The 27354-nt window shown below is 45.5% G+C and overlaps 1 protein-coding gene across 5 annotated transcripts in view; it reads right to left on the bottom strand.

The window, feature by feature from the left end:
* Nucleotides 1-2385: 2385 nt before the first annotated feature.
* Nucleotides 2386-27354, bottom strand: part of B3galt5 (UDP-Gal:betaGlcNAc beta 1,3-galactosyltransferase, polypeptide 5) — an 84059-nt gene continuing 59090 nt past the window's right edge. For 2 of the 5 annotated variants that reach the window (XM_006523117.1, NM_001358390.1), the window contains exons 2-3: nt 8470-8646; nt 2386-7076 (exon numbers count right to left, since the gene is read on the bottom strand). In XM_006523117.1, coding sequence (XP_006523180.1) covers nt 6150-7076 — 927 coding nt within the window. In that variant the 5' untranslated portion in view covers nt 8470-8646 and the 3' untranslated portion in view covers nt 2386-6149. Of the gene's footprint in view, nt 7077-8469; nt 8647-24881; nt 25072-27354 lie in introns of all 5 variants that reach the window. The other 3 variants (NM_001122993.1, NM_033149.3, NM_001358389.1) reach the window with 2 other exon arrangements.

Here is a 27354-nt window from a genome sequence, read left to right as displayed (position 1 = left end):
TTCAGGGACTCCCACTTTGCCACACAGCCCAAGCCTCGTCTGTTCTCCATAACCCTACAGTCCTGGGATTTTCACTGTTACTGAGACTGTTTCTTCATCAGTGTCCTCTCCAGGCCTCCCCCTGTGCAAAGACTCAGCTGCCTTCCATGACCCCCTCCATTCTGCAGTTCAGCTGCCAGCATCAGATGCACCCTTGGTCCCCTCTGGGCCCATCACCATCACCAGGGAGAGAGGGAAAGAGGGAAAGAGAGAGGGAAAGAGGCAGGGAGGGAGGGAGGGATATAGTGAGGAGGGAAGAGAAGAAGGGAGGGATAGAAGGAGGAATAGAGGAAGGGATGGAGGAAGGGAGAGAAGAAGAGAGTTATGGAAAGAGAGGGAGAGAGGGAAGGAGGGATAGAGGGGGGAGGAGTAGAGGGAGGGAAGGAGAGAGGGAGAGAGCTCTAGGAGGCTATAAAATGAGTGATAAGCAAGCTTGCAGAGTTAATGTGATCTAACCCTGCCAGGCCTCTTTTAAGATACACACATTTAACCATAATCTGAATTCCAGGCATAAAGCTCGTAGGTGACCCTCAGAAAGAACGTATGCTTCCCTTGGCAAAGAGTTTCTACTCTCTAAGACTCTGAATAGGGTATTTCTCAGGTATGGGGTCTCCTCTTCCACATTCCAGAACCAACAAATCACACACACACACACACACACACACACACACACACACACACACACACACACACAAAAGCATTAGCTGTTAACAGCTCACTTCTGGCACCATGGTTTAGTATAGTATTTGAAATCTCAAAACAGAAAGAAATGAGTAGAAAGTCTTGCTTGGTTCTGGTGTTGTCTCTGGGAGACAGATCTCTGGAACTCACCACCCGGTTAATATGGAAATGGGCTGCTCCTGTCTGAGGCTCCTCCCTGTCTATTGTCACCTGAGGCACACAGGTGTCCCAGTACATGTGTGGGACTCAAAGGACAACCTCTGGCGTCACCTCTTGCCTTCCACCTTGTTTGAGGCATTGGCTACCTCGTCTACTGGGCCAACTGGCCCTCAGTTTCTGGGAGTCTCCACCTCCCATCTCACAGTAGAGAGGCTAGGATAACAGACATGTGCTTCTGTACCCAGCTTTACAGAGGTTCTGGGGATCCAAAGTGAGGTCCTCTTGCTCGAGTGGCAAGCACTTTATCCACTGAGCCATGTCCCTGGCACCTCTTCTGGCTTCTTAATAATCCAACGCAGACCAGAGTCTGTCATGAAGCAGAGGCTTACAGGATAAGATGCCTTGGGAGAAGATGGAGAAGCAGTCTGGACACCACCCCCTCCTATACTCCAGAAGTGGTTACCACAGGGAGGGCGCTGTCCCTACACCAGGATGGGTCAAAATGTACCCGGTGAGAGAAACAAGCTGAGAGCAGATAACACAGGGAAGGCTGTTGGTGGGAACAGTTTTTGCACTAAGAGAGAAAGCAAAAGACAGAACTGGAGAGGAGGAGGTCTAGAGAAATGCCAATACAAACAGGGAGAGCAATCTTTATACTGAAGGACTATTCTAGAGGGCATGGGGGGCCCTGGAGCTGTAGATGGATAAGAGATGATGGTAGGAGCCTCGTTGGAGAGGCAGCAAGACTGGCATGCAGGCAGGACTGGGCCAGCCTTCACAGAGAGGCGAGGCATAGCTGGTGGGTGAAGGATGAGAGAGCCTTTGGAAGCTGGCATCCTGCACGTCCATGCACAGTCCTGCTGCTTCCAACTTTTGTTTGGTTTCTGAGACTGGCATAGGAGGCAGGCAGCACGGAGCATGGGTGCAGAGAGTCAGTGGCTGCACCCCGTGAGACATGGCAGTCACGCTAACGCCAGAGGGAGACGCTTCTGATTCATCCACCTTAGACACATCAGAGACCCGGGATCCAAGCTGTTCCTCTGAAACGGATAAGTATCAAAGACCCCAAAGGCACAGTCAATTCGTAATATTAATTTCTTAAGCTCAAACAAAAGGAAACTACACCCGAGAGAGAATAATTCCAGAGGATAATTGCCTACTAATGTCTGGATTTATAATTACCAACAGCACACACACACACACACACACTGCTCCATCAGATGTTGACTGCCCCAAAGTCCTCCAAACTGTAGTTTTATGGCTCTGTTTCCATAAAATGTGAGAATCGAGAAGTCCTCGTATCTTCTGAACATAAGCAAGGATCTCCAGCAGTACTTTTCTAAGCATACAAAATCAAAGCCAAATTAAAAAAAAAAAAAAAAAAAAAGTTTTTCTGTTTTTCCAGACACAAACGCCAGTGGAAAGATAGCAAGATAGTACAATTTAGGCCATACATGTATTACTAGCTTCAGAGGAGCTGAAAGTTAGAACCACTCACACACATTATGCTGCTTATAACTTAATTTTTATTAAAGATAAATATCATTAATAAATCATAAATACATATACCCGCTCCCCAAGTACAGTATCAGAGCCTCATACAGGCAAATGACAATTCCAAACTCCATTCAGTGACACTTAATTTTTTAATCCTTTTGGAAATCAAATTTGACCACAAAGTGTCCGCAGCTGCAGATGAGTTGTTTGCAGTCATAGGAGGCATGTTTTTGTTTGTTTGTTTATGTGAAATGAGTCAGCTCTCCTCCTCTGATATTTCCCTGAAGCAGAATGTAAGCAGCGTCTGGGCTCCCCTCTGTGTGGGACAGAGAGATGGCACTGGATGACATCCAGGGCAGGGTGAGAAGGGCCTGGTGGTCTGAGCCCGCAGGTATCAACCTGAGCATCTGGTTTAGCTTCCCTTCTGTTACTGTGACAAAATCAACTTGGGGAAGAGAGGGTTTATTTGGCTCACAAGTCCAGGTTGCAGTGTGTTATTGCAGGGAAGTCAAGGCAGGAACATGAAGCAGATGAGCACACCACAGTCTCACAAACAGAGAGGTAAACACGGATCCTTGCTTGCCCTCGGCTGGCTTTCTCCTCTCGTACTGTTTAGTATACCCTGCCTAGGGAATAGTGTCGCCCACAATGAACTGAATCTTTCTACGTCAATTAATAATGAAGAAATAATTTCTCATTAAAACTCTCTTCCAGAGTTAACAGTTAGAAATACCCAGCACAGCATCTGAACTGGAGGCACCAGGCTCTGATCCCCAAGACCCCTGCAGGAGGTAGTAAACCACATGGTGAAAAACAACTCAACAGGGGGCTGGAGAGGCACAGTAGGGGAGCCCTGATAAGCATTAGGGCTCCATCCCCAGCACCAAAAACCACAAAACAATATCACAAAAAAAGCAGGTATATGACATTTGGCCACAAAATCCATTTTCTACTTGTATTTAAAAGTGTTATGCCTGGTAATTAGAAAATGCTACTTTTAATGGACTTAAAACCTTTTGCTATTGTTACTTTGCTTCACTCTGACTTGCTCCTGTCAGGCTTACACAGCCCTTCTCAACTCTGAGCTTGGATGGTTTCACCCTTCACCTCCAGGATCAGTCTAAGGCCGGCTCTGAGGGTCTTATCCTGGGAGTTAAATTAACAAGTAGGGAACTAGACAGACCTGGGGCAAGACCCTGACAAAATTTTCTATTGAATTCCCAACCAAACTAAGGCATTTTGCAAATAATCCTAACTGAGAGGGTTTTTTTTTTCTACTACACCTGTGCCAGTGTTCACACACAAGGATTTGCATCATGGAGAGCAACACAGAAATAAAAATAAGCAAAGACCTTCAGAGGTCACTGTTTGAAGGAGTCTTTGCAAAAATTGTCTCATTTACATGTTACTTATTACAGTTTTGCATGCACATGTGTGCAGGCACATATGTGCCACTGCGGGCTTGTAAAGATTAATTCTCTCCTTCAACCACACAGATCTCAAGGACTGAACTCAATATGCCAGACTTGGCCACACATGACCTCGTGAGAAGGCTAGTCTAAATGGGAGGTTTGTGAGAATTCCACGGATAACCCCAGGGCCAAGTCACAGGAAGTCAAGCAGAACCAGGAAGTAGACCAACACTCAAGACAACAGCCAGGTCAGAAGTGGCAGCGTGCAGGCAGAGTGAGATGCTGGTGACTCCTGGGGTAGCACCAGCCCCAAGCTTCTGAGAGAAGCAAGCCCATGGAAAGGGATGTGGACAGTGCACCAAAGGAGAAGACAGAGCATTGTGTCTGTGCCACGTCTCCGACGCTGGATGAGTCACTGAGTCACTTCAGCTGCCTCTGCGGACAACCAATCTGGTTGTAAGAATGAAGGATGGCCCCTTGCCAGGGGTGCTGGCATCTTAAATGCAACAGTAAGTGTGACCACATCTGCTTAGGCTCCAGTGCCCTGTGCATATACCTACGCCCAACCATCTTCTCAGCACTGAATGCTCGATCCAGTCTGCTCTCTGCAGACCTAACCTTGACCTTGTTCATGATGTGCGGATGCAAAGAGCAATATGGCTAATGAATGAGTAAACGGAAGGTCTAGCACATGGTGGCTGGTGCTAGGTGCCGATGCCAGCTCTCCCACCCTCTAGATAGCAACACCACCACGTGATTACAAGCTTTGGCTTCCCCCTCTGTCAAAGAAGATGTAGGGTTGGGTTGGGTTTGGATGGTGTATGTAGTCCATAGTACACACCCAGGAACAAATACCCTTTCTCTTTACCTGGTTCAGAATTTCACATATTCTCAATGAGGGTCCAGAACTTGGTGCTGCATGATTTTGAAGGATGTCACAGACAGAAGAAATTTCCCCAAGAGTCGTGGAAGAGATTCATAGGAGAGACAGGAACAAGTGTGAAAATGAGGCCCCGGAGGCAGCTTCCAGCTTCCTCCAACCTAACGGTGTTCCGACCGTTAAGTTTTCCTGAGTTCAGGTGAGAGCATATTCCAACATTTATAATTACACAGTCTTTGCCCCAAGCACATAGTAAAATCTAGAAGAGTAAAAAGCTGTGGGAAAGCAATAATTCCTGTGACACACAGCAAGATTACCTGTCTGATGAATGGCCATAAGTCCCCTGTCTTTACCCAGCTCTGAAAACCTTCAGGGGTAGGGACACTAAGCTGAGAATAGAAAGTTAAATTCCAAAAGGCAACACTCAGCATGTCTACGACTACATGATAAATTCTGGGAGGTCGGTAAGGACCACAGATTCAGGAAGAGCCCCTAGACTGGGCCTACTTCCTGGCTCTGTATCTCAGGAGCTCAGACCCAGCCCAGGGCCCAGGAAAGCTCCCGGGTATCCATACAGACCATGCCTGTACCTGGCTACCCTTGAGTTTGAACTTAGAGGTCTGAAGTGCCCCCAGGGCTGCAAATAGTCACTAATAGTGCATCCAATGTAGTGCTGGCTCAGTGGAGACATCTCCCTCATCGGGATGTTAGCAGTAGTCAGTCTACACAGCAAGACTCAGCAGCGGCTTGTCAGCCTGACTTTTATGGTCCTATAAACCGGGTTCCTTCTAGCATGGAAGTGAGCTACAGAGGCTGCAGGCATGCATGTCTCCTAAAATCATACTGAGGACACTTTGGGTATCAAGTGGTTAATCTGTATTAACTCAGTGCCCGGCTATATCATTTGAGCAAGAGGCAAGGCCTGAGAAGCCGGTTCATCCTAGCCTTAACATTCAAAAAGTACAAGTGAGGGGCAGGAGACCCCAGAAAAGGACTGAAGGATGCTACTTAGTTATAAGAATCCCCCCACACACAATTTCTCCCACCACCACCTTCTCCCAAGGCATGGGATACCCAGTTGGGGATCGACCACCAATTGAATCCTGATACCACTTGATTCTCATTCCCGATTCGTCTACAGGCTGTGAGTCTTTGAACGAGTAAGTGACCCTGGCTGCTGGCTCTTAACCTACCCAGGGCTTCTAATGTATGCTGAGCCCTGAAACAGGTGGATGAAGGGCATGTCTCAAGCATTGAGGGCATCCCGCAAAGGCCTGAAAAAAACGAGATCTGTTATTGCTCCGGGTGCCAAGTGGGAAGAAGTCATTCCTCAGCTTTCGTATATACCCTTTCCCGTGTGGCTCTGAGAACATCCTCATCGGCTCTCTACCCGAGACAGTTCCCAGCAAGACCATCCCAGATCGTCCCAAATCATCACCAAAGGTTATCAGAAGTTTGTCCTAGGCGCCCCCAGGGTCCCCTCAGACAGCAGGGCAGTCCTGTTCTTTCGAGTTCTCCAGTGCTTGCCAGTAAGTGAGCAGGTCCTGGGGCTTCATAAAATGGCATGCCACAATTTTCTGAAAGCGGCACACGGAAAAGCGTAAACCGCCAGGGAAGAAGGTCTGTTTGGTGTGCAGCTCCTCCGGCCGGATCTTTAGCTTGGCCAAGCAGAGCCCAACAAACACATCCTCCAGCTTGATGAACGGAACGCTCTCTGAGACGTTGTATACTTGGATCGCCACGTCGCTGGAAAAGACATAACCAGTACCAGAGCAAAAAGGTGGGTACCTGTCCCAGGGATATTCGAACTTACTCACAAACCACTTGTTGAACTTCTGCCGGATGGGAAAGTCGTGGGGCTTTATGTAGCCTGTGAAGAACCTGGTCGTTTTGTTTTTCTTTAGCAGCAGTTCCGTCAGATAGCCAACATTCACAAACATGTCAGAGTCCGTTTTCATCACGTAAGCTGTCTGAGGACAAAAGTGGTAGACCCATTCCATACCCATCATGGTTTTCAGGGTCAGGTTGAAGTAGGCATCCTTGAAGTCCTTCTGGATAATGTCGCGGTGCTGCTCGCTCTCCAGGGTTGTGGCGTCCATCTCCTCGGTGCTGTCGGAGGTCCCCAGAAGGAAGAAGGTCCTCACCTGTTGGCCCTGCACAGATGTCTCTCTACCCCACGTCTTGCGGATGGCCATGCGAGCGGCCAGCTGCTTGTGAGATGACGTCACCAGCAGCACCAGGAAAGGCGGCTTCTGCTTGCAGTCTATATCCGGAATCTGAAGGAACTTCCCGTGACTTTTCTTAAAAACAAACGGGAGTTCTCTGAAAGAATCCATGCTGAAGTACAAGCAGAGTGCGCCCATCATGAGAATGGAGGCGTAAACTAGCCTTGTCTTCATGTGAGCCATCTGAAAGAACAAAGACAAACGGCCAGGCCTGAGAAGTGTCGGGGTAGAGTAATAAAAGCCCGAACACATAAACTGAAAAAAAATTTTAAAGTTTACCAAGAAAGTCCCCAATGCAAAGGAAAAATAAGTGTTTAAGGAGATAGAATTGTTGCTAGCATTAATTGTATAACCTTTCTAAAATGATATAAAGCTGAAAAACTCAATAACTTAAGAGTGAAGACAGTTGTAGACCAACTTACAAATCAATTGTGGCAATACACAGAGTTAAGGGTAGTGAATTGTTTCATATCTCAAAAGTACTGAATTTAGAAATCACTTGTTTGATACCCAGCCTTTGTATGTTTGTCTTTTCTTGTGTATCTTTAAATAACTGGTGATTGATGCTTGAATAAAAAGTTTTCTTTGGTGTAAAAAAAAAAAAATAGAATTGTGAATCGGTGCAAACACCACTCGTTATATATGTGTTTGGAATTATATCAAACCCCATACATATACAATTTTAAAAGGAACTTTTAAAATAAATGCTGAGTGGATGTGCCAGGTAGGTGAGATACATGAAGAGACGCACAGTTGAGTAAACTCTGGAATCTTTCAGAACAGAAATGGAAGCCACACCTCATTGGTGAGGCACAAAGGACTGCCTAACACATTGGCTCACAGTGCCACACCTGGGATTCTAGACACTGGTCCCAGTTCTGGGGACAGCCAGCCCCTCACTGATGGACTATTCAGTCTCCTTGACAAAGAATGACACAAAGTAGCTAGACAGCCTATGGGTCTGGAAGCTGTGCATTCTGCGTATATGCACAGGATTGTCCACAGACTTCTCTGTGCTCAAAAGGCAACTCTTAAAAATTTGATTTCCTGAGAGGCTCATGTGTCTGAACTCTTACAGCTAATGGTGCAGCTATAGGAAAGTGTAGAGTCCTTTATGAGATGTGGCCCAGCGACAAGAAATGAGTTCTTAGGGATGAGCGTTCTGTTTATGACACGGTCCACTACATGTCCTCTCTCTGCCTCCTAGTCCAGGAGAGGTGAGCAAGCAACCTCATACTCCTGTTACCATAACTACAAACTGCCCCCAGTGGTACCTATGTCTTCCTACTGCAATGGAGTATAACCTCAAATCATGATCCAAAATAAGTCCTTCCTCTGTGGCCGTCTCTCATCCGGTGCTCAGTCATGGCAATGAGAAAAGTTGTGAACTCAGAGCCACGTCCAAGTTTTCTGATTTGAGAAATTACCTTGAAACTCTCAAAACCTGTGAATGTTTTAAGGCTACTCTTTAAACCCTCCAATCCGGTTTTCTTTTATCACCCGCCTGCTCTTCTTTCTCAGTAAGTTTGGGAACAGCTGTGTTAGTGTGGTCATACTGAGAAAGAACAACACTCACCTTTGCCGAGTAAGAGCTCACGTTCGTCCAGAGGATGAAGCCACAGAATAGAAGCCAAGAGGAAATGAATTCCTTTTAAAGAGCAGCCGGTGAGTGAGGTCTCACATTACCTTCTGAGATAACCTTTTGGACTTGGTTTATCTACCGAAAAATGATGATTGTGTCTCTCGGAAATAACTAAAAAAAAAAAAAAAAAAGATAGAGTTCACGTTGTTCACACTTCACTGGAGGACTTGACACTTCCCCCTCTCAGTGTGACCCTGAGCAAGTGTTTGAGCTGCAATCCTAGCCTCAGTTTTGTCACTTCTGAAATTGGTACAACCGAGACACAAAGCCAACCCCTGCCTACAACAACAAATATCTGAGAATCCTCTTGAGCCTCACAGGTGATGATAGGACCTGATGCGGTTTGAATGTGAATGACCTCCACTGGCCTATATGTCTGAATATTTTGTCATCAGTTGGTGTAACTGTTTGGGAAGGGTTGGGAATGTGGCCTGGTTGGAAAAGGCGTGTCACTGGGCATGGGCTTTAAGGTTTTCCAGTGTGCACTCTTTTGCCTCATGGTTATGGATCTAGATGTGAACTCTAAGCTGTTCTGACCATCTTGTCTTTGCTCTGCCATCCTGGACTCAAACCCTCTGAAGCCATAAACCCAGGTGAATACTTGTATGAGCTCCTTTGTTCATGGTGTTTTTGTCACAGCAAGAGAAAAATAACACAGAAGTTGGTACCAGGAGTTGGGTAAAGCTGGATCGACCCGACCTTGTTAGGTTCTAGAGGAACATAGAAGACAGTGGGACTTAGGACTGAGACGCTGGTTGAGCACTGTAAGCTGAGCTTAGTGGGCCATCCTAGTAGGAGTGTGGAGGAAAATTCTGTGGACTGTGGTGGCCTACCTCAAGGGGTTTTAAAGGAAACAATATTAGTAACCCAGATAGAGTCCATGCTTGTGATGTTTTGTCGAAGAATGTGGCTGATGTCTGCCCTTGTCATAAGAGTCTGCCTGAGATTAAGTTGAAGACTGAGAGATTGATTTCACTTGCAGAGATTTCCAGACAGCTTAATACTATTATTGGCTTTGGTTATCTGTAATGACTCCTATGCAAAATAATTCACGGTTTGAGGAAAAAGATCACTTTCCTCAACCAGGGAATTTAATGTTGGAGCCAAGACTTGTGCTGAAAGGGATAAGGAGATTAAAGGAAGGCCTGATCCAATATGGAATAAAGGTGTCCTCAGGCCAGGACCCCACCCAGATAAACTCTCATCTTATGAGAGGAAAGGGCATCTGGAACTTTCTGCTCCTAAAACACAACAAAGGAAAGAAACTGTGAACATGGTTCCAGTGGGCTAGCCAAACTCGAAACTGTTGTCCATGTGGTTCTGGCTTCAGAGACATGAAAGGTACATGGGTAAAGGGCTGTGGAGTCTTCCTCTGTGCTTAAGGAGGGCTGCTGAGGCTAGAGAAGTCTCTTCATGAGGCCCTGAGAGAGCCAGAAGCCCTGAGAGGCCATTGCATGAAGTGATGAAAGTGAAGCCTGGGTTGCATGGAGACTCCAAGATTTTAGACCTGCCAGAGCCATGGGAATCTACCAAGGAGAGCTGCACACGGAGAGTGGAACGTGAGAGAGCCGAATGATGCAGCGAGCAGAACTGGAAAGGACGAGCCAGCTAAGCTCAATGACATTAAATAGAGAACCTCAGCATTTGGACTTGGCCACGCTTAGTTTCAGTCTTGCTTTTTATCCAATATTTCTTCACTATGAGCTTTGCTTCCTTTTAGAATGGATATATATATATATACATATATACACAAACCTATGTGGTCTGAGAGTGTACTATAGCAGTTTGAATGAGAATGGCTCAGAGCAACTTTCTCAGAGGACCTGAGTTCAGTTCCTGGTACCCATGTCAGGCAGTTCACAACCACCTGTAACTTCAGCTCCAAGGAATCTAATACCCTTTTCTGGCCTCCGCAGGCAACTACATTTTGTGTACAAACCCACACAGAGTCACAATAACACACACACACACACACACACACACACACACACACATAATTTTAAAATTAAATAAAAATACATTTAAAAAACTCATTATACTGTATGTGTGTGTGCCACAGTATATGCATGGAGGTCAGACAAAAACTTACTGGGAGCCCCGTTCTCTCCTTCTACCATGTAGATACAGGTCTCATGTCATCAAAACTGGGAATGTTAGCATGTTGTCTAGGTTCGCCCTGCCCTCTACCCCCCTAGTTACCTGGCAACAGCCAGGTATGCCTGACTCACTATAAAAGGGGCTGCTCGCCCCCTCCTTTCTCTCTTGCTTTCTTGCTCCTACTCTGTCCTCCAGCTCATGCTCTCCCTCTCTCCCCTCTCTCTCCACGTGTTCATGGCCACCCTCTACTCCTCTACTCCTCTACTCTCTCTGCCTTTCTCTGTCTCTACTCCCTCAACTCCCCTCCCCATGCCCTGAATAAACTATTCTATGTACTGTTGTGTGGCTGGCCCCTCAGCTTGGATGTCTCAGCTTGGGCCCACAGAGGCAACCCCTTTCCCTACATCTGACTTCATATCCACCAAAACATATTCCTTCTCTCTTCATCTTTTTATAAAACACAACAACCATGCTTGGTAGCACATACATTTACCTCCAAGGAGCCTTTTCTCTAGACACTTCACAAAGACTAACGTTCCTAGGGACAAGCACTCCACTCCCTCACTTCATACATGGATACCAAATGCTAGTCCATGGGCAAAGCAGAGGCCACACCCAATGCCAACACTCCCTGGGTTTCCTGTTTCCAAAAGGAATTGTACCATTTTATTCTATCTACAATAGATTTACCAAGAAGCTCTGTCCAAAGTTACACCCTCAATATCCCATGTAGAGTAAATATTTGTACCTTGAATTGTAAGAAGCAGACACCTCCCTCTCAGAAATTAGAGTCTGAGAGATACTAGAACCAGCAGGAATATAGATTAGGACAGCATTTTCTGGAAGGGCGGTGTCTCCCTAGATTGTAGCCCCAAGCTTCTAGTAGACAGAAGCAGGTGGTCACTATGTGTAATGCCAACCAAATGTGAACACTACGGCAGAAGTGAGTGAGTGACCTTGGGCTACTTAACCTTTAAGCTGTGCAATCTGGAAAGATCCATTCTGCTGAATGTAGCCGAGAGGGGCATGAGAGAAGTGGCTAAGGATGAGAGGACAGTACACAGAAAGGAAATGAACTCATGGGTCACCACAGTTGAAGCCAGAGAAGAACGATGGCTGCTCAGTGAATCCCATCCCAGGATTACCAGGCAAAGACTGAGCCACCCCTTCCCAGGATAAGGCTTTTTCATGATTTGCAAGGAAAGCAGTCCTCAGGCCCCACTGGCAGACACCATGTAGGAGGAACTACAAAGGGAAGTGAGCTTCCTGGAGATAGTCAACCATTTTGCACAGCTGGATGTACCTCGAGAGGCACAGCCTCGGGGGCTTCATCTCCCGATTGCTTCTTACTGGTGCTGAGTCTTCCCAAGTTTGTCATCACTGTATTCCTCATATACGTTGTGATTAGGCATTGGGAGACCCTCACTGCCTATAGTCTGGTATGATTGCTTCCTGAGAGACCCAAAAGTAAAACCAGACATCTGTAGACACTTGATTTTTTTTTTTTTACAAAGAAGCCAAAACCATACAGTGGAAAAGGGAGGGCATCTTCAGCAAATGTTGCTGGTCTATCTGGATGTCTGCATGTAGACAAATGCAAATAGATCCATATTTATCACCCTGCACAAAAGTCAAGTATAAGCGTATCAAAGACCTCAACATAAAACCAGATACACTAAATATAATAGAACAGAGAGTGTGGAATAGCCTGAACTCATTGGTACATGAGACAATTTCCTGAAGAGAACAAACAGTGGCTCAGGCCTTAAGATCAACAATTGACAAATGGGAACTCATGAAACTGAAAAGCTTCTGTAAGGCAAAGGACACTGTCAATAGGATAAAATGACAGCCTACAGATTGGAAAAATACCTTCACCAGCCCTACATCTGACAGAAAGTTAATATCCAAAATATGTAAAGAACTCAGAAGTCAGACGCCAACAACCCAAATAAACCAATTCAAGAAGTCAGACACCAACAACACAAATAACCCAATTTTAAAATGGGTAGATTAGTCAGGTTTCTCTAGAGTGACAGAATTTATGGATTGTCTCTATATATTAAGGAAATTTACTGGAATGACTTACAGACTGCTATCCAACTAACCCAACAAGGGGTAGCTGTGAATGGGAAGTTCAAGAATCTAGCAGTTTCTCAGTTCCATGAGACTATGTGTTTCAGCTGGCCTTATATATAAGCTGGAATCCATAAGAAGTAGGTTCCAACAGATGTACTGACCAGTAAGTGCAAACAGGCAAAGAAGAGAGAGCCTTCCTTCTTCCAAAGACCTTATATAGGCCTCCAGCAGAAGGTATGGCCCAGATTATAGGGTGTACCACCATGACTAGATTTGGAATTTGCTCTCTCCCAGACTGGTCTTGAACTCAGAGATCTGCTTGCCTCTGTCTCTTGGGATTTAAGGTGTGTAGCATGGGCCTAACCTTTTCATGGTCACTATGCCTCAAGATCTGAATCAAAAGCAAAAGATATCCCATGTCAAGATCCAGGTCAGAAAACTGTGTCTTCTAGCCTCAGGATCTCGATCATAGGGATGTGTCCTCCATTTCTGGATTGTAGTTCATTCCAGATGTAGTCAAGTTGACAACCAGGAACAGCCATCACAATGGGGTTCAGAGCTAAACAGAGAATTATCAACAGAGGAATTTCTAATAGCTGAGAAACACTTAAAGACATGTTCAACATGTCTAGTCATCAGGAAATGGAAATCAAAACAACTCTTCGATTCCACCTCACACCCATCAGGATGGCTGAGGTCAAAACCTCCAGGGACAGCTCATGCTGGAAAGGTTGTAGAGAACACTCCTCCATTGGTGGTGGGAGTGCAAACTTGTGCAACCACTCTGGAGATCAATTTGGTGGTTTCTCAGGAAATTAAGAATAGCTCTACCTCAAGACCCAGCTATACCACTCCCAACAGATGTTCCATGATCCCACAAGCTCACTTGCTCAACTAGATTCATAGCAGCCTTATTGATAATAGCCAGAAATTGGAAGCAACCTAGATGTCCTCCAACTGAAGAACAGATACAGAAAATGGGGTTCATTTACACAGTGGAGTACTACTCAGTTATTTAAAACAAAAAGTCCATGCATTTTTGCAGGCAGATGGATGGAACTAGAAAATATCATCCTGAGTGAGGTAACCCAGACCCAAAAGGACATACACAGTGTGTACCCACTGATAAGTAGATATTAGCCATAAAGTACTACAGGATAACCACAATACAAGCCACAGACACAAAAAAGCTAAGCAACAAGGAGAGCCCAGGGAGGATGCTTGAGTCTTTCTCAGATGGGAAAACAAAATAGATACTAGAAGGGGAGGGGAGTGAGGAAGGGGAATCAGGTGCAGGAAGCGCAGGAGAGAAGGGAAATCAGCAGGGATTCAGGGGACATCTCTAGGACATGCCAGAGACCTGAAGCTGGAGGAGACCCCAGGATGTTTATGGGTATAACTCTAGCTGAGACTCCTCACAGTGGGGATATGGATCCTAAAGTGGTCACTTCCTGTAGCCAGGCAGGACTCCCGGTGGAGGGATAAGGACACCAACCACCCTCAAAAACCTCAACCCAAAACATTCCCTGCCTCCAAATTGTGCAGGGACAAAGATAGAGGAGCAGAGAGGGAGGGAATGACCAACCAATGACTAATCTAAATTGAGATCCATCCCATGGGCAAGAACCAATCCCCTGACACTATTAACTGTATTGTTATGCTTGCAGGCAGGAGCCTAGCATAACTGTCCTCTGAGAGGCTCCACCCAGCAGTCAAAGGAAACAGATGCAGAGACCCACAGCTAAACATTAGATGGAGCTCAGGGAGTCTTGCAGAAGAGTTGGAGGGAAGGATTGGGGAACATGGAAGGGATAAGAAAAACCAATAGAGTCAACTAACCCAGACCCTTGGGGGCTCCCAGAGACTGAACCACCAACCAAAGAGCATATACATGGGCTGGATTCCCTCACCCCTACACATATGTAGCAGAAGTTCAGCTTGGTCTTCATGCAGGTCTCCCAACAACTACAGTGGGGGCTTACCTTGATCTGTTGCCTGCCTGTGGATTCCATTCCCCTAACTGGGCTGCCTTGTCTGCCCTCAGTTGGAGGGGATGCGCCTAGTCCTGCAGTGATTAAGGTGCTGGAGAGACGGGAATGGGGGCGGGGGGTAATAACCAGGGGAAGGGCTCCCCCTTTTCAGAGAAGAAAGGGAGGGAGGAATAGAGAGAGGATCTGTGTGAGGGGGTACTGAGAGGGAAGGGTGCTGATATCGGGATGTAAAGTGAATGAACAAATAAATAAATCATTTTTAAAAGAGAAAGAAAGAAAGAAAGAAAGAAAGAAAGAAAGAAAGAAAGAAAGAAAGAAAGAAAGAAAGAAAGAAAGAAGGAAAGAGGTGCAGCCTTGCTGCAGGAAGCCTGTCACTGGGCTTTCAGGATTTATAGCCTTGCCCACTTCCTCCTATAAGTAGCTTTGCTCACATTGCTTCATTGCAGTAACAGAGAAGTAACAACGAATACCAGGCCTCAAAGGTGGCTCGTGTTGAGGTGACAGAAGTGTTTTCTGCAGGCATGTGGAGGAGGCACCAGACCCTGAAGGAGCTTCTGTCGAGGACAGAAGGAGTTGGAACCTCTAGAACATTCTTCAGAACATACAGGAAGCAGCATTCAGAGGCACAGAGCAACGATGTCATATAACTCAGTTTACACCAAGCTGACTCAGGAAAACAGATATTTGATATGTGTCTCAGCTAGGGTTTTACTGATGTGAGCAGACACCATGACCAAGGCAAGTCTTATAAAGACAACATTTAATTGGGGCTGGCTTACAAGTTCACAGGTTCAGTCCATTATCATCAAGGTGGGAGCATGGCAGTGTCCAGGCAGGCATGATGCAGGAAGAGCTGAGAGGTCTACATCTTCATCTGAAGGCTCCTAGCAGAATACTAGCTTCCAGGCAGCTAGGATGAGGGTCTTTAAAGCCTACACCCACAGTGCCACACCTACTCCAACAAAGCCACATCTTTTAATAGTGCTACTCTCTGGGCTGAGTATATACAAACTATCACAATTTGAAAGCTGAGGCTCCCTACTCATCTTATTGAAAAGGTCTCAGGGCCCACGGAGAACACTGAGGCAAAACGTCCTTTTACAGGAGTGATTCATTATTAGAGTTATTAGGGCCATTGTTGCCACGGGGAAAGCATGGCGGGGGGGGGGGGGGATGTGAGAAGAGCTCATGCCCGTATGTCAGAGTAGAGCCATTGGCCCCCAGGAGATTGATCCTCAACCCACTGTAAGCCTGTGTCCACCTGTACTGTTCACCTGAATCATCCTGCCAAAGGTCACAATAGCTTGCTCCGGGTCAGAAAAGACCACAGGGACATGCAGAGACACCCACACTGACCAGGAGTGAGAAGAATTGCATTTTCAAACCCTCCAGCAGGTGCATATTATAAGAATTGCTTCATTAAGAAAACCCCACCTGCTATGGCAGCATCCACCCAAAGGGGCACACATGTCATGACTCAGCAAACATTGCCTGATCCTAGTCAACAGAAATTAGTGCTTACGGACACCAAGAAACAAGGCCCGGGCGTTCATAGCAGCATGGTTCATAACTGCCAGAAATGCCTCTGCATTCCAAACAGAGAAGCCGCTGACTTACTTGCAAATAGAAAGTTTAATATAAACAAAAGCCTAGTACAAAGAAATTGCTACCTTGGGGACACATGTGGATACATAGCCAAGGAAAAGCCTCACTGATCCAGATCTGGACCTTGTGATAAAGGCAGAGCCATTCAGTTCTATATCGTAGGAACATGCTTGAAAGCACACACACATACACACATATACACATACATATGCACACATATATGCACAAAGACACAAACATACATACACATATACAGACATATATACATATACACACACATACACACATACAAACACACACGCACATATACACATACATATACACACATACACACATATACACATATATACATACATATACACACATACACACATATACACATATATACATACATACACACATATGCACACACACACATATATACACATGTATACACACACATATATATACATATATACACACATACACACATACACACACATGCATACATACAAACACACACAAACACATGCACACATACACACGCACACAGATACATACATATACACACATATACATACATACACACATACACACATATATACACACATACAAACACACACAGAGACACACATACACACATATACACACACATACAAACACACACACAGAGACACACATGCACACACACACACACAAAGAGAGGAAGGGAGGCAGGAGGGAGGGAGGGAGGGCTGGAGCGCCCTGGGCTGCCTGGGCAAGCTGTGTGCAAGCCCTCACTGATGCTCTGGAGGGGGTGGCCTTGCTCAGAAGCTGCTTTCTGCTTGGTGCTGATGGCGATGGCACCCTCAACATCAGAGCCTGTCATGCCAGCAGCGCTGACCTTCACGGAAAACTCTCTCCCCTACAAGGCTTCTCCGGCACTGACAAGCTTTAAGAGCTGGACTTTGAGCAGCAATATTCAAAATGTCCATATCTACTTTCACAGTCCATGGGGTGGGGGACAGCAGGAATACATTGATACCCAACACAACTGTTGTCAGGAAATAACATGTGAAATGCCATACAGCCATAAAAATACGAACAACATGTGCACCACATGCTAACACAACAACACTCTGGTGGGGAGGGGGGTGTGTGGAGAGAGAGAGAGAGAGAGAGAGAGAGAGAGAGAGAGAGAGAGAGAGACTACCCATGAATGCACCCATTTATCCCAAGCAGAACAAGGAAAAACCTTTTTATGGTAGAGGAAGTCAGAACAATGATTATCTTTGGCAAGGGATTGTTGTCAGGAAGGGACACAAAGAACTCTCTGGAGAGCTGAATACATTCTATCCTTGCTCAGAACAGTAGCTACAAGGATATAATCATGTTAAGACTCATTGGAGCAGGCAGCTAAGACATGTCCTTTTGTTATAAGCATACACCATGCATGATGCTTTGATGGAGCAATGCCCCCCATAGGCCCATGCTTTTGAAAACTACACTTGGCCTCCAGTTGGTAGTGCTATTTGGGGAAGTTATGAATCCTTTGGGAAATGGAGCCTCGCTAGAGAAAGTACATTACTGAGGACAGGCTGTATATCCTAGCCTGTCCTCTCTCTGTCTCTGTCTCTCTCTGTCTGTCTCTGTCTCTCTCTGCCTCTCTTTCTCTCTGTGTGTATCTCTCTGTCTCTCTCCCTCTCCCCTCCCTTCTTCTCTCCCTCCTTCCCTCCCTCCCTGACTCTCTCTGTGTCTTTGTCTCTGTGTCTCTGTGTCTTTCTGTCTCTCTATCTCTTTCTCTGTGTGTCTCTCTGTGTCTCTCTCTCCCTCTCCTCTTCCTCCCTCCCTTCCTCCCTCCCTCCCTCCCTCCCTCCCTCCCTCCCTCCCTCCCTCCCTTCCCCCTTCTTCCCTCCCTGAGCTGCATGTCTGCGGATGTGATTGACTGCTAAGCATCCTGCCCTGCTCTCATGCTTGCTGCTATTCCTCCCGCGATTGACTTTTATCCACTTGGAACTTTAAGCTGAAATAAACTGCTTCTTTCATAAGTCACTTTTAGCATAGTATTTTATCTTAGCAACAACAAAAAAAAAATAACTAACACAGTATGCTAATACTTCCATGGAAATTAGAAATCTCTGAAAACATGGTATCTTCTAAGAACCATCCGAGTTCATTTGGTCACAGATTTGATCCCCACTACACCACCACCACCACCAATGCAGTTCATGTTCCTGTGTGTCACAAAACAGGCCGCAGAGAGAAACTTGGGTTTGTTATTTTCAGTCTCATCCAAACCACATATCAGTGGCAGGGAAGGCTGGAAGCTGGCAGAACCCTTGATCACTGTGAGTTTGTACAATGACTCTTGCAATATCTCATCAGTTAATAAGTCAGTCAATTACATGCCAAAGCCAATTCTGATTCCCATTATGAACCGGCTGTGAGGCAGCAGATGCAGATACGGGAGTCCCAGGATGCAAATAGAATGGAATAAATCAGGAATATGGAATCAGAAGACAGTCTACAAGGCTGATTCGGTTGCTGCAAGCATACAGACATGAATTCTTTCAGAAAAAAAAAATCTTATGAAAAAGAAATCTTGAGAATTCTTCAAAAGAAATCTGGGCATGATGGCAGACACGTCTGATTCCAGCACTGAGAAGGTGCGGACAGCAGGTCCCTGGGACTCACTGGCTAACTAGCCTAGCCTATTTGGCCAGCTCTAGGCATGAGGAATGAGACCTGGGGTTGACCTCTGGCCTCCACATACATGCACATACACATGTATCCTCACACACAAACCCAAAAGAAGGCTGTTCTCATCCAGCTCAATCCCAGAATGGCGTGTAGTGCTTCACACCTGGGTCCTGAATCCCTCATCACGTGGAGGACAGAGTGACTGTGACTCTTCCCACTACAATATGGTAGCACCAACATATGGTACCCAGAGATGCCAGCTTGGTTTTGCTCCGTGTGTCTCACCTTCTCATAGGCAGCATGGGCACTAACCTTCCTGTCGATAAATGGAGGTCTCCATGGGTTAACTGGAAAGCCCAGAGGATAAGATCCTTGCTCCAAACTCATTGGTTACATTTCAAAGCCTCATCTCTAGATCTAAGAACACAGCCAAGGACATCTGCCGCTCAGAGGTCAATGGCCTTCTCTTAAAGGGCAGTGTGAATGCACATCTGGCCTCCCATGACTGGGGCAAAAATTTATCCAAAGGCAGCAGTGGGTAGGGCCCAGGCCAGGGAAGTCACTCATGGGGATATTTAATGGAAGCTACTCTACAACCCAATCAGTAGAGATGGAGCATCCACACTGGCCTGGTGGGTAAGTACAATGTGTGGAGGAAAAGCTGCCCCTGGGGAAGCTAGAGAGGCAGTTCCACGTAGCCTTGTAATGACCAGACTCAACCAACACATCAAAGGAGGAGGCCGTGCAGAAGGTTTCTCCAATTGCTCAGCTGTGGTGGGAAAACACAGAGTGGCTAAAATCGTAACTGTACCACCCCACAGATCTAAATGTGAAGTCACCAGGCAGGGTATCAGCTGTTTAGGGAGGACCTTCTCCCTACCCTGTCTTCACACAGCAGAGACAGAATTCTAATGTGTGGTTTGTTTGTTTGTTTGTTTGTTTGTTTGTTTGTTTGCTTGCTTGCTTGAGACAGGTTCTTTCTACATACTACTGGCTGTCCTGGAACTCACTGTGTAGACCAGGCTGGCCTCAAACAGAGATCCACCTGCCTTTGTCTCCCCAGCACTGGGATTAAAGGCATGTGCCACCATGCCAAACTGTCCTTTTCTACCCTTAAGGTGACAGTGTTTCTTTCACCAGAACTTCACCCTGCTGAACTCAGCTAAACCTGCTCATTTCCACAAGACACCATGTTGGTGCTCTGGAGGCTAAGGCTCTGCCTATGAACTAGGGGATGCTAATCCAGTCCTCTTCAGGAATCATCTCCAACAGTATGGGACACCTCTAACGTTGTGAGCCATCCTGGACATCTCTCAACCCTTGTCTTAGTTAGGGTTTTACTGCTGTGAACAGATACCATGACCAAGGCAAGTTTTATAAAGGACTGCATTTAATTGGGGCTAGCTTACAGGTTCAGAGGTTCAGTCCAGTATCATCAAGGTGAGAACAGGGCAGCATCCAGTCAGGCATGGTGCAGGCAGAGCTGAGAGTTCTACATTGTCATCTAGAGGCTGCTAGTGGAAGACTGGCTTCCAGGCAGCTAGGATGAGGGTCTTAACGCCCACACTCACAGTGACTCACCTATTCCAACAAAACCACACCTACTCCAACAGGATCACGCCCTCTAATAGTGCCACTCCCTGGGCCAAGTTGTCTTTGAGAAAGTGCCACTCCCTACAGGGCTTGGGTTGTCTTTGAGAAAATGGTTTTTTCCAGTCTGACAGGGGAGCTTCCTGCTGGGAAATTACACTTGACCTCAAATTCTTCTTTCCTGGACATGAAAAATGTCATCTTACCTTGCCTAGAACTTCAGATCAGGGTTAGGGTTAGGGTTAGGGTTAGGGTTAGGGTTAGGTATGTGTGTGTGTGTTCAGTATGGACAATTTTGTTTTTGTTTTGCAAAAAGAGTTGAACTATTTTTGATAACAAGAGTAAATGGTGGAAAATTCTTCTTGAAAAAAAAAAAAAAGAACTTCAGATGGGGAACAAGAAGTTGTCTGGGCTGTATTCAAACTCTGTCCCTCACTCTGCAATCTGCTCCCTGATGAAGATGCTGGGCTTCTGGGTAACCCAGATTCCTCATCTGATGAAATGGAGTGAGAGGAAGCCCTACTTGAGGCTTAAGATATCCCTAGCCACATAGGAGGCATTGACACAAAGCACAGGATCTAACATAAAGAACTATGGATGGCAACTGTTCAATACTTCAGGGACATATTCCCTCATGCACGACTATGGTAAGCTTCTGGTAATGTAGCCCTGCCCCTTCAGGGCAGCTGTGGGAGCCACAGCAGGATAGAAGTCTGATGTTGTCTCTAGCCAATAGACTGCAAAATGCAGGTTGACTGAATCCCTTTTCAGAGTGACAGTCACATTTCCAGAACCTATCTTGTTACCAACCTATCTTGAATGCTAAGTACTCAGTTGACCTAAAGGAAGACAGGTGGCACTTTGTAAGCCTGGTGTTGGGTAAGCCTGGGGTCACTCCCACTAGGGCTGAGACTAGTGTTGCAGTGGTGTTAGGGCTAGAACTAGGGTTAGGGTTAGTATTAGGACTAAGGTTAGGTTAGAGTTAGGATGAGAACTATAGTTAAGTTTAGACTTTCAGTTATCGTTTCCTCCCTCCTCTCCCGTCTCTTTCCCTTCTCCAGCACTAAGCTTAGAACCAGGACCCTACCTGGGTTAGCCTTAGGCTAGTGTCAGGACAGGAGATAGAGCTCTGTTAGAGATGGAACTAGGTTTAGGGTTAGGGTTCTAAACAGGATTTAGTTAAGGATGGATTTGGGATAAGGTTAGTGTTACACTGAAGATTAGGGTTGGGGTTAAGCTTAGGCTTAGTCTCGGATTTGGATAGGCTGAGGGTTATCTTTTAGGTTAGGGCTAGACTAGGTGTGGGAAGCCACATGTGCCGTTGCAGAGTGGCACTGACTACTGCTGGCCAGCACGCATAAGTTTGGACAAACAACCGATGTGTACATATGCAGTAAAGATTTTGCAAAGACACTGCCTGGCCCGGGCATGATAATGAGGCTTAGAGAGTATAACCAATCAGATGTGAGACATGCAAATGAGGTATGATAATGAGGCTCTGTGAGGAACAGAGAGAGAGAGATTAGCCAATCAGATGAGGAACATGCAAATGAGGCTTAGTATATAACCAATCCGGGTGTGATACACGCCTCTCCTAGGCCTATATAAGCAGCACCAGTTCTGGGTTCGGGGTCTCTTCGCCTCTGAAATCAAGCTCTCCCAATAAACGTGTGCAGAAGGATCCTGTTACTGCTGGCCAGTCTGGTGCGCGCAAGAACTAGGGTCATGTTTCAGGTTAGAGTTAGAGTCAGTTTGGGGTCTGGTCATGGATGTCTTCTGTGATGTCAGGATTCACCTGGGATTTCTGTTTCTTGCTCACTGAGGGGAGGCTATTTGGACAGCTTCCCTGATAGTCTTTCAATTCAGTTCTCATCATTCACAATTCCTCATTGCCTCTCCTTCACCTCCAGGACTATTTCCTTAGCACACTGGACACCCCAATTCTTATAGCAGAAAAAAGGTCGGAGCCTTCCATAACGTCTTGTGCCCAAGAACGCCATATTTAACACCAAGAAATCAGCCTCTGAATCCTGCTTTCTTGAGAATGGCTTGGGTGTTCTCTCTTCAATAGCCCCAATGGATAAACCTCCTCTGATACATCCCTGAAGAGCTAGTTCACACTCTTACATACAGCTTCAGGTCCCCACTTTTTTTTTTCAATACAGGGTTTCTCTGTGCAGCCCTATCTGTTCCAGAACTAGCTCCGTAAACTAGACGAGCCTCAAACTCAGATATCTGCCTGCCTCTGCCTGCCGAGTGCTAGGGTTAAAGACATGGGCCTCCACTACTTGGCATGTCTCCACTTTTCACTCAAAAACAAACAAACAAAAACATCATTTAGGTAGTGTACTGCCTAGTTTTGTGTCAATTTGACACAGCTGGAATTATCACAGAGAAAGGAGCTTCAGTTGAGGAAATGCCTCCATGAGATCCAACTGTAAGGCATTTTCTCAATTAGTGATCAAGGGGGGAGGTCTCCTTGTGGGTGGTGCCATCTCTGGGCTGGTAGTCTTGGTTCTATAAGAGAGCAGGCTGAGCAAGCCAGGGGAAGCAAGCAAGTATGTAACATCCCTCCATGGCCTCTACATCAGCTCCTGCTTCCTGACCTGTTTGAGTTCCAGTCCTGACTTCCTTGGTGATAAACAACAGTATGGAATTGTAAGCTGAATAAACCCTTTCCTCCCCAACTTGCTTCTTGGTCATGATGTTTGTGCAGGAATAGAAACCCTGACTAAGACAGGTAGCATTTTCCAGCCCTTTAGGAAGAAAAGAGCATTGTAACCTAACACCAAGTAGGAAGTATAGCATTGCGTGTTGATTTCCTTGAAGGAAAGATCATAAACAAAGAAGTTGCCATTGGTAACTCAGTGTGAAGCTTGTTAAGTCTTTTGACAAGAGTTCCCTGCCAAGCGTGGCTTTGCCTTAGCATACTGCAAGAGGAAGGAAAAGATTCAGTCAGTGAGTCACCTGGGAGATGGTCAGAGGACAGCAACAGATGAGCCTGGAAACAAAGAAGAAGTCAAGCCAGACATGCATCAGAGGGTGGCTTCCCGCTCAGAATGAGGACTTAGAATGTGCAGTAAATTTATCATAAGATTACATATCAGAGTTTTATACCATACAAGATTTGCCTGCATGTTCACTGATGGCTCTTGCCACTCTCTGGGCTTGTGGAGGCTTTCTGTTGGCCAATGTTCTTTGGCTCTGGCCAGTGGTAAGCAACAGCAGAAATACAAGGGAAGGTGACAGGAATCCAGACACCAGGTCTCTATCTAGCTTTGTCTGACCAAAGGGTTATTCTCTTGAGGTACTAGCCCATCAGATGGCCCCTTAGTACAGCTGTACTTCCTACTTGGTGTTAGGTTACAAGCCTTCTCCCACCTCTCTGAGGCACCACATTGTAACCTCCCCACCCTCAGCCTGAAACCTGTTAGCTCAGGTTTCACTATTAGCAAGAAGAGAGCATGGGGTGGAGCCTGCCTTATGCCACCTGTTGGAAGGACTTTAAACTTGAGTTATCAATTTTAAAACTAACCATCTGCTAGCAATGTAACAATTATTAATCTTAACTAATAACTTATGAGCTGATTGTGAAAACATGCAGAGCAAATTACCAATTAAAAAAAACAAATGAAGCAGTTACATTTAGACCAATCAAAGAACATTAATTTTTCTAGCTATAATCATAGAATAAAAAGCACTTTATCATTTGCCAAACACATTAATCACGATTGCAGAGAACCCTCCAGGAAAAAAAAAAACATTTATTAGCTTTTTTACCCCGAAACTAAGAGGCTGTAGACTCTCCCTTTTCCTATAATGAACAGTTTTTCCAGCAGGGGCCCTCCTGCTGTATGTCTGTTTCCTGGTTGAAGCATGTGGCCGCTCTCGGCTTTACAGATAAAGTTTTTTAGCCATCTTTATTATCCAACATAAAACATAGAACATCCAATCATACAGACTGGACACGAACATACATGAATTGAACACGTGAACGGACTGGTGCACCAGACATTAGACAAAGACACAAAAGGGGCAGAGTACTTCTGCTGTAAAGCCCAGAGAGAACAAAGCATGGCACCCCTGAAATTTCTCTCTGCTTTTTGGGACATTTTCCTCCCACATGATGCAGTTTTTAACTGCGGCCATCCGCCTGATTATTAATTTCCTTTTAATAAATCCTTTCTTTTCTCACGCCTAAAAATGTAGCTTCTGGGAGCTACGGCTAACCGCCTGTTAAGTTCCTAGTCCCTGATACACCTCACTGCTGAACCTAAGTGAATTAGCGCTCAGGTTTAACGCTGTTTCAATTTAGGCCACACCGACCTTCTCCAGTACGAATTTCCTTTAATTATTTTCTTCTTTCATGGAGCTCCAAACTAGCAGTGCTTCTTCCAAATGTCCTCTGCCGTTTCCCAGTCCCGCATGGGCACCAGATCTGTTGTGGCCGGCCAGCAGCTCACATGTCTGGGTTCTAGTCTGAGAGGCATCTTGGAACCTGGAAGAGAAGAGGGGGCTAGGCGACGCGAGAGAGACGGAGCTAAGAAAATCGGTTTCTGATCAAAGCTCATTTTTACTATTCCGTGCACCGGGTTATGAAGAAGGGGGAAGGGGCTAATTCCCGCCAAACAATCTTGGAGTCCAGTTGCAGGTGACCATGTGGTTGACTCCGGAACAGCTAGGCGGCAGGTAGCAGGTAGCAGGTAGCAGCAGTGGGAGTGGCAGAACGATAGGGTGGCAGGCTCCATCCCAGTTCTCTTCTTGCTAATAGTGAAACCTGAGCTAACAGATTTCAGGCTGAGGGTGCGGAGGTTACACGATATGATCTGTGAACATGGTTGTACCTGAGGTGTTGTGGTTTGAATGAGAATGGTCACAGCACATTCATATATTTGAATGCTTGGTCCCTAGTTGTTGGAACTGTTTCGGTAAGGATGAGGAACAGTGTCACATGAGATAGGCTTTGAGATTTCAAAAGCCCACACCAGGCCTAGTCTTTCTCTATCTATCTATCTATCTATCTATCTATCTATCTATCTATCCATCCATCCATCTATCTCTATTTCTATCTCTCTCTACCTCCAACTTGAGGTTAAGATATAAGCTCTCAGCCACTGCACCATGCATGCATGCCTGCCTACTGCCATACTGCCTCACCATGATGGTCATGAACTCACCTTTGAAACTATAAGCAAGCTCTCAATTAAATGCTTTGGTCGTGGCGCCTCTTCATCATAGCAAAAGTAACAAAGACAGCCCGTCATTTTATTAATCATGTTAGGAGAGAGTGTACCTGAGGCTCCTCTGACTACACCATCCTGTTTGACTTTAATCAAGTTTCTTAAAACCTTGAGCCTCTGTGTCTTCAAGCTTAGAGTAAGGAAGATTATATTGTGTTAGAAGAATGTGTTTACAGAATAAAGCAAACATTAATTAGAGGGATTTTGAAACTAAGATGAACTTGGCACATGTGAGTAACTACTGCCTTAAAACAAATAATCTGCACATTGTAAAGTTTGATTTCAGAATTATAAGCTTTATTCTCTGCAAACAGCATGTCTAGTGTCATATGACTCTATATGAAAAACAAAAAACAAAACAAAAAAACAGGGTCCCTGCAGTGTTCCTCATTCACACACGAGAATGCAATGACCAGGTATGACTTGGTGGCAGAGCACTTATCTAGTATGCACAAGGCATCGAAGAAAAAGACAGGGACTTCTGAAAACTTAAAATAGAAGCCTTAGCTATGTCTCTGTAGACCATTTAAGAAAGTAAAATATAATAGACTATTCTAGAATCATATTTTAAAATTGTATTTGTACATGGATTCTGTGTTGATTACAGATATTATTTGTGCCAAGATCTCAATTCAAGACTTACCAAGCCAGAGAAGTCAACGTCATGTCATAATATGAAGTCACCCTTTTAAACTGACCTTTCCCTTCAACCTGGGACTACCTTATCACAGTGATGGTAAAGATGACTGTTGAATCATCACTGCTTTCATGATCCCTCATTACCATGGGACCAAAGCACAAGAATGACTGCCAAAGCAAGCCCTCGTGGAGTCCAGTGGATGGGAACACCAGTCTACTAAGTTCACATTCTGTTGAACCAAGATGACCATTCCCCTGAACCCAGCAATCCATCCCTCAGCCTTTTCATGGAAAAAAGCACAGTAGCCATTTTCAAGGGACAATCTTTGCGGTCAGAAAAGTCAGCACAGCTTGTACATTGTTGTCCGTGTTTCTGCCACATGCTCTCTCGCACTTTCTTAGTGACATGGGCCACAGCAGGCTTGGGTGGAATTCTACCCAGGAATATCACCATTATGTTGGTGTCTATCTTAACTCTCAGAGTTGGATAGCAGGGAACACGTGTCAAAGAGGATTAACACAGAACTCTAACTCCAAGGCTGTCCCCTCCAGCATCTGGATTTCTTTTGAATCTGATTTTAGCTTCTCACATTCACATCACTCCAAGTCTGGCTGCAAACACACAGCCTGCTCTGGAGATGACTTTGCCAGGAAATCTACAGATTTTACTGCGAAATGATTCACAGCTAACATGCAATACATCTTACAACCTTGTTAAAAATTGTTAAACATTGATAGGTTTGTTAGAAAGTCCTCCTGTTTGGTAGAAAGAAGCCTCCTGTACTTCCACAGGTGTCTGGCTTTCCGTGTTGGCTGACACAGAACAAGTTGGGACTGTTTTCCCATGAAAACACAAAGTCGTAATTTTGTCTACTGATTTTATTGATAATATATATTCCACTTGTTTAAAAAACCAGTTG

This window comes from Mus musculus, chromosome 16 (assembly GCF_000001635.26).
Source record: "Mus musculus strain C57BL/6J chromosome 16, GRCm38.p6 C57BL/6J".
Taxonomy (NCBI): domain Eukaryota; kingdom Metazoa; phylum Chordata; class Mammalia; order Rodentia; family Muridae; genus Mus; species Mus musculus.
Note: the sequence above shows the minus strand (reverse complement) of the source record. Positions and strands in the feature narration are given on the sequence as shown.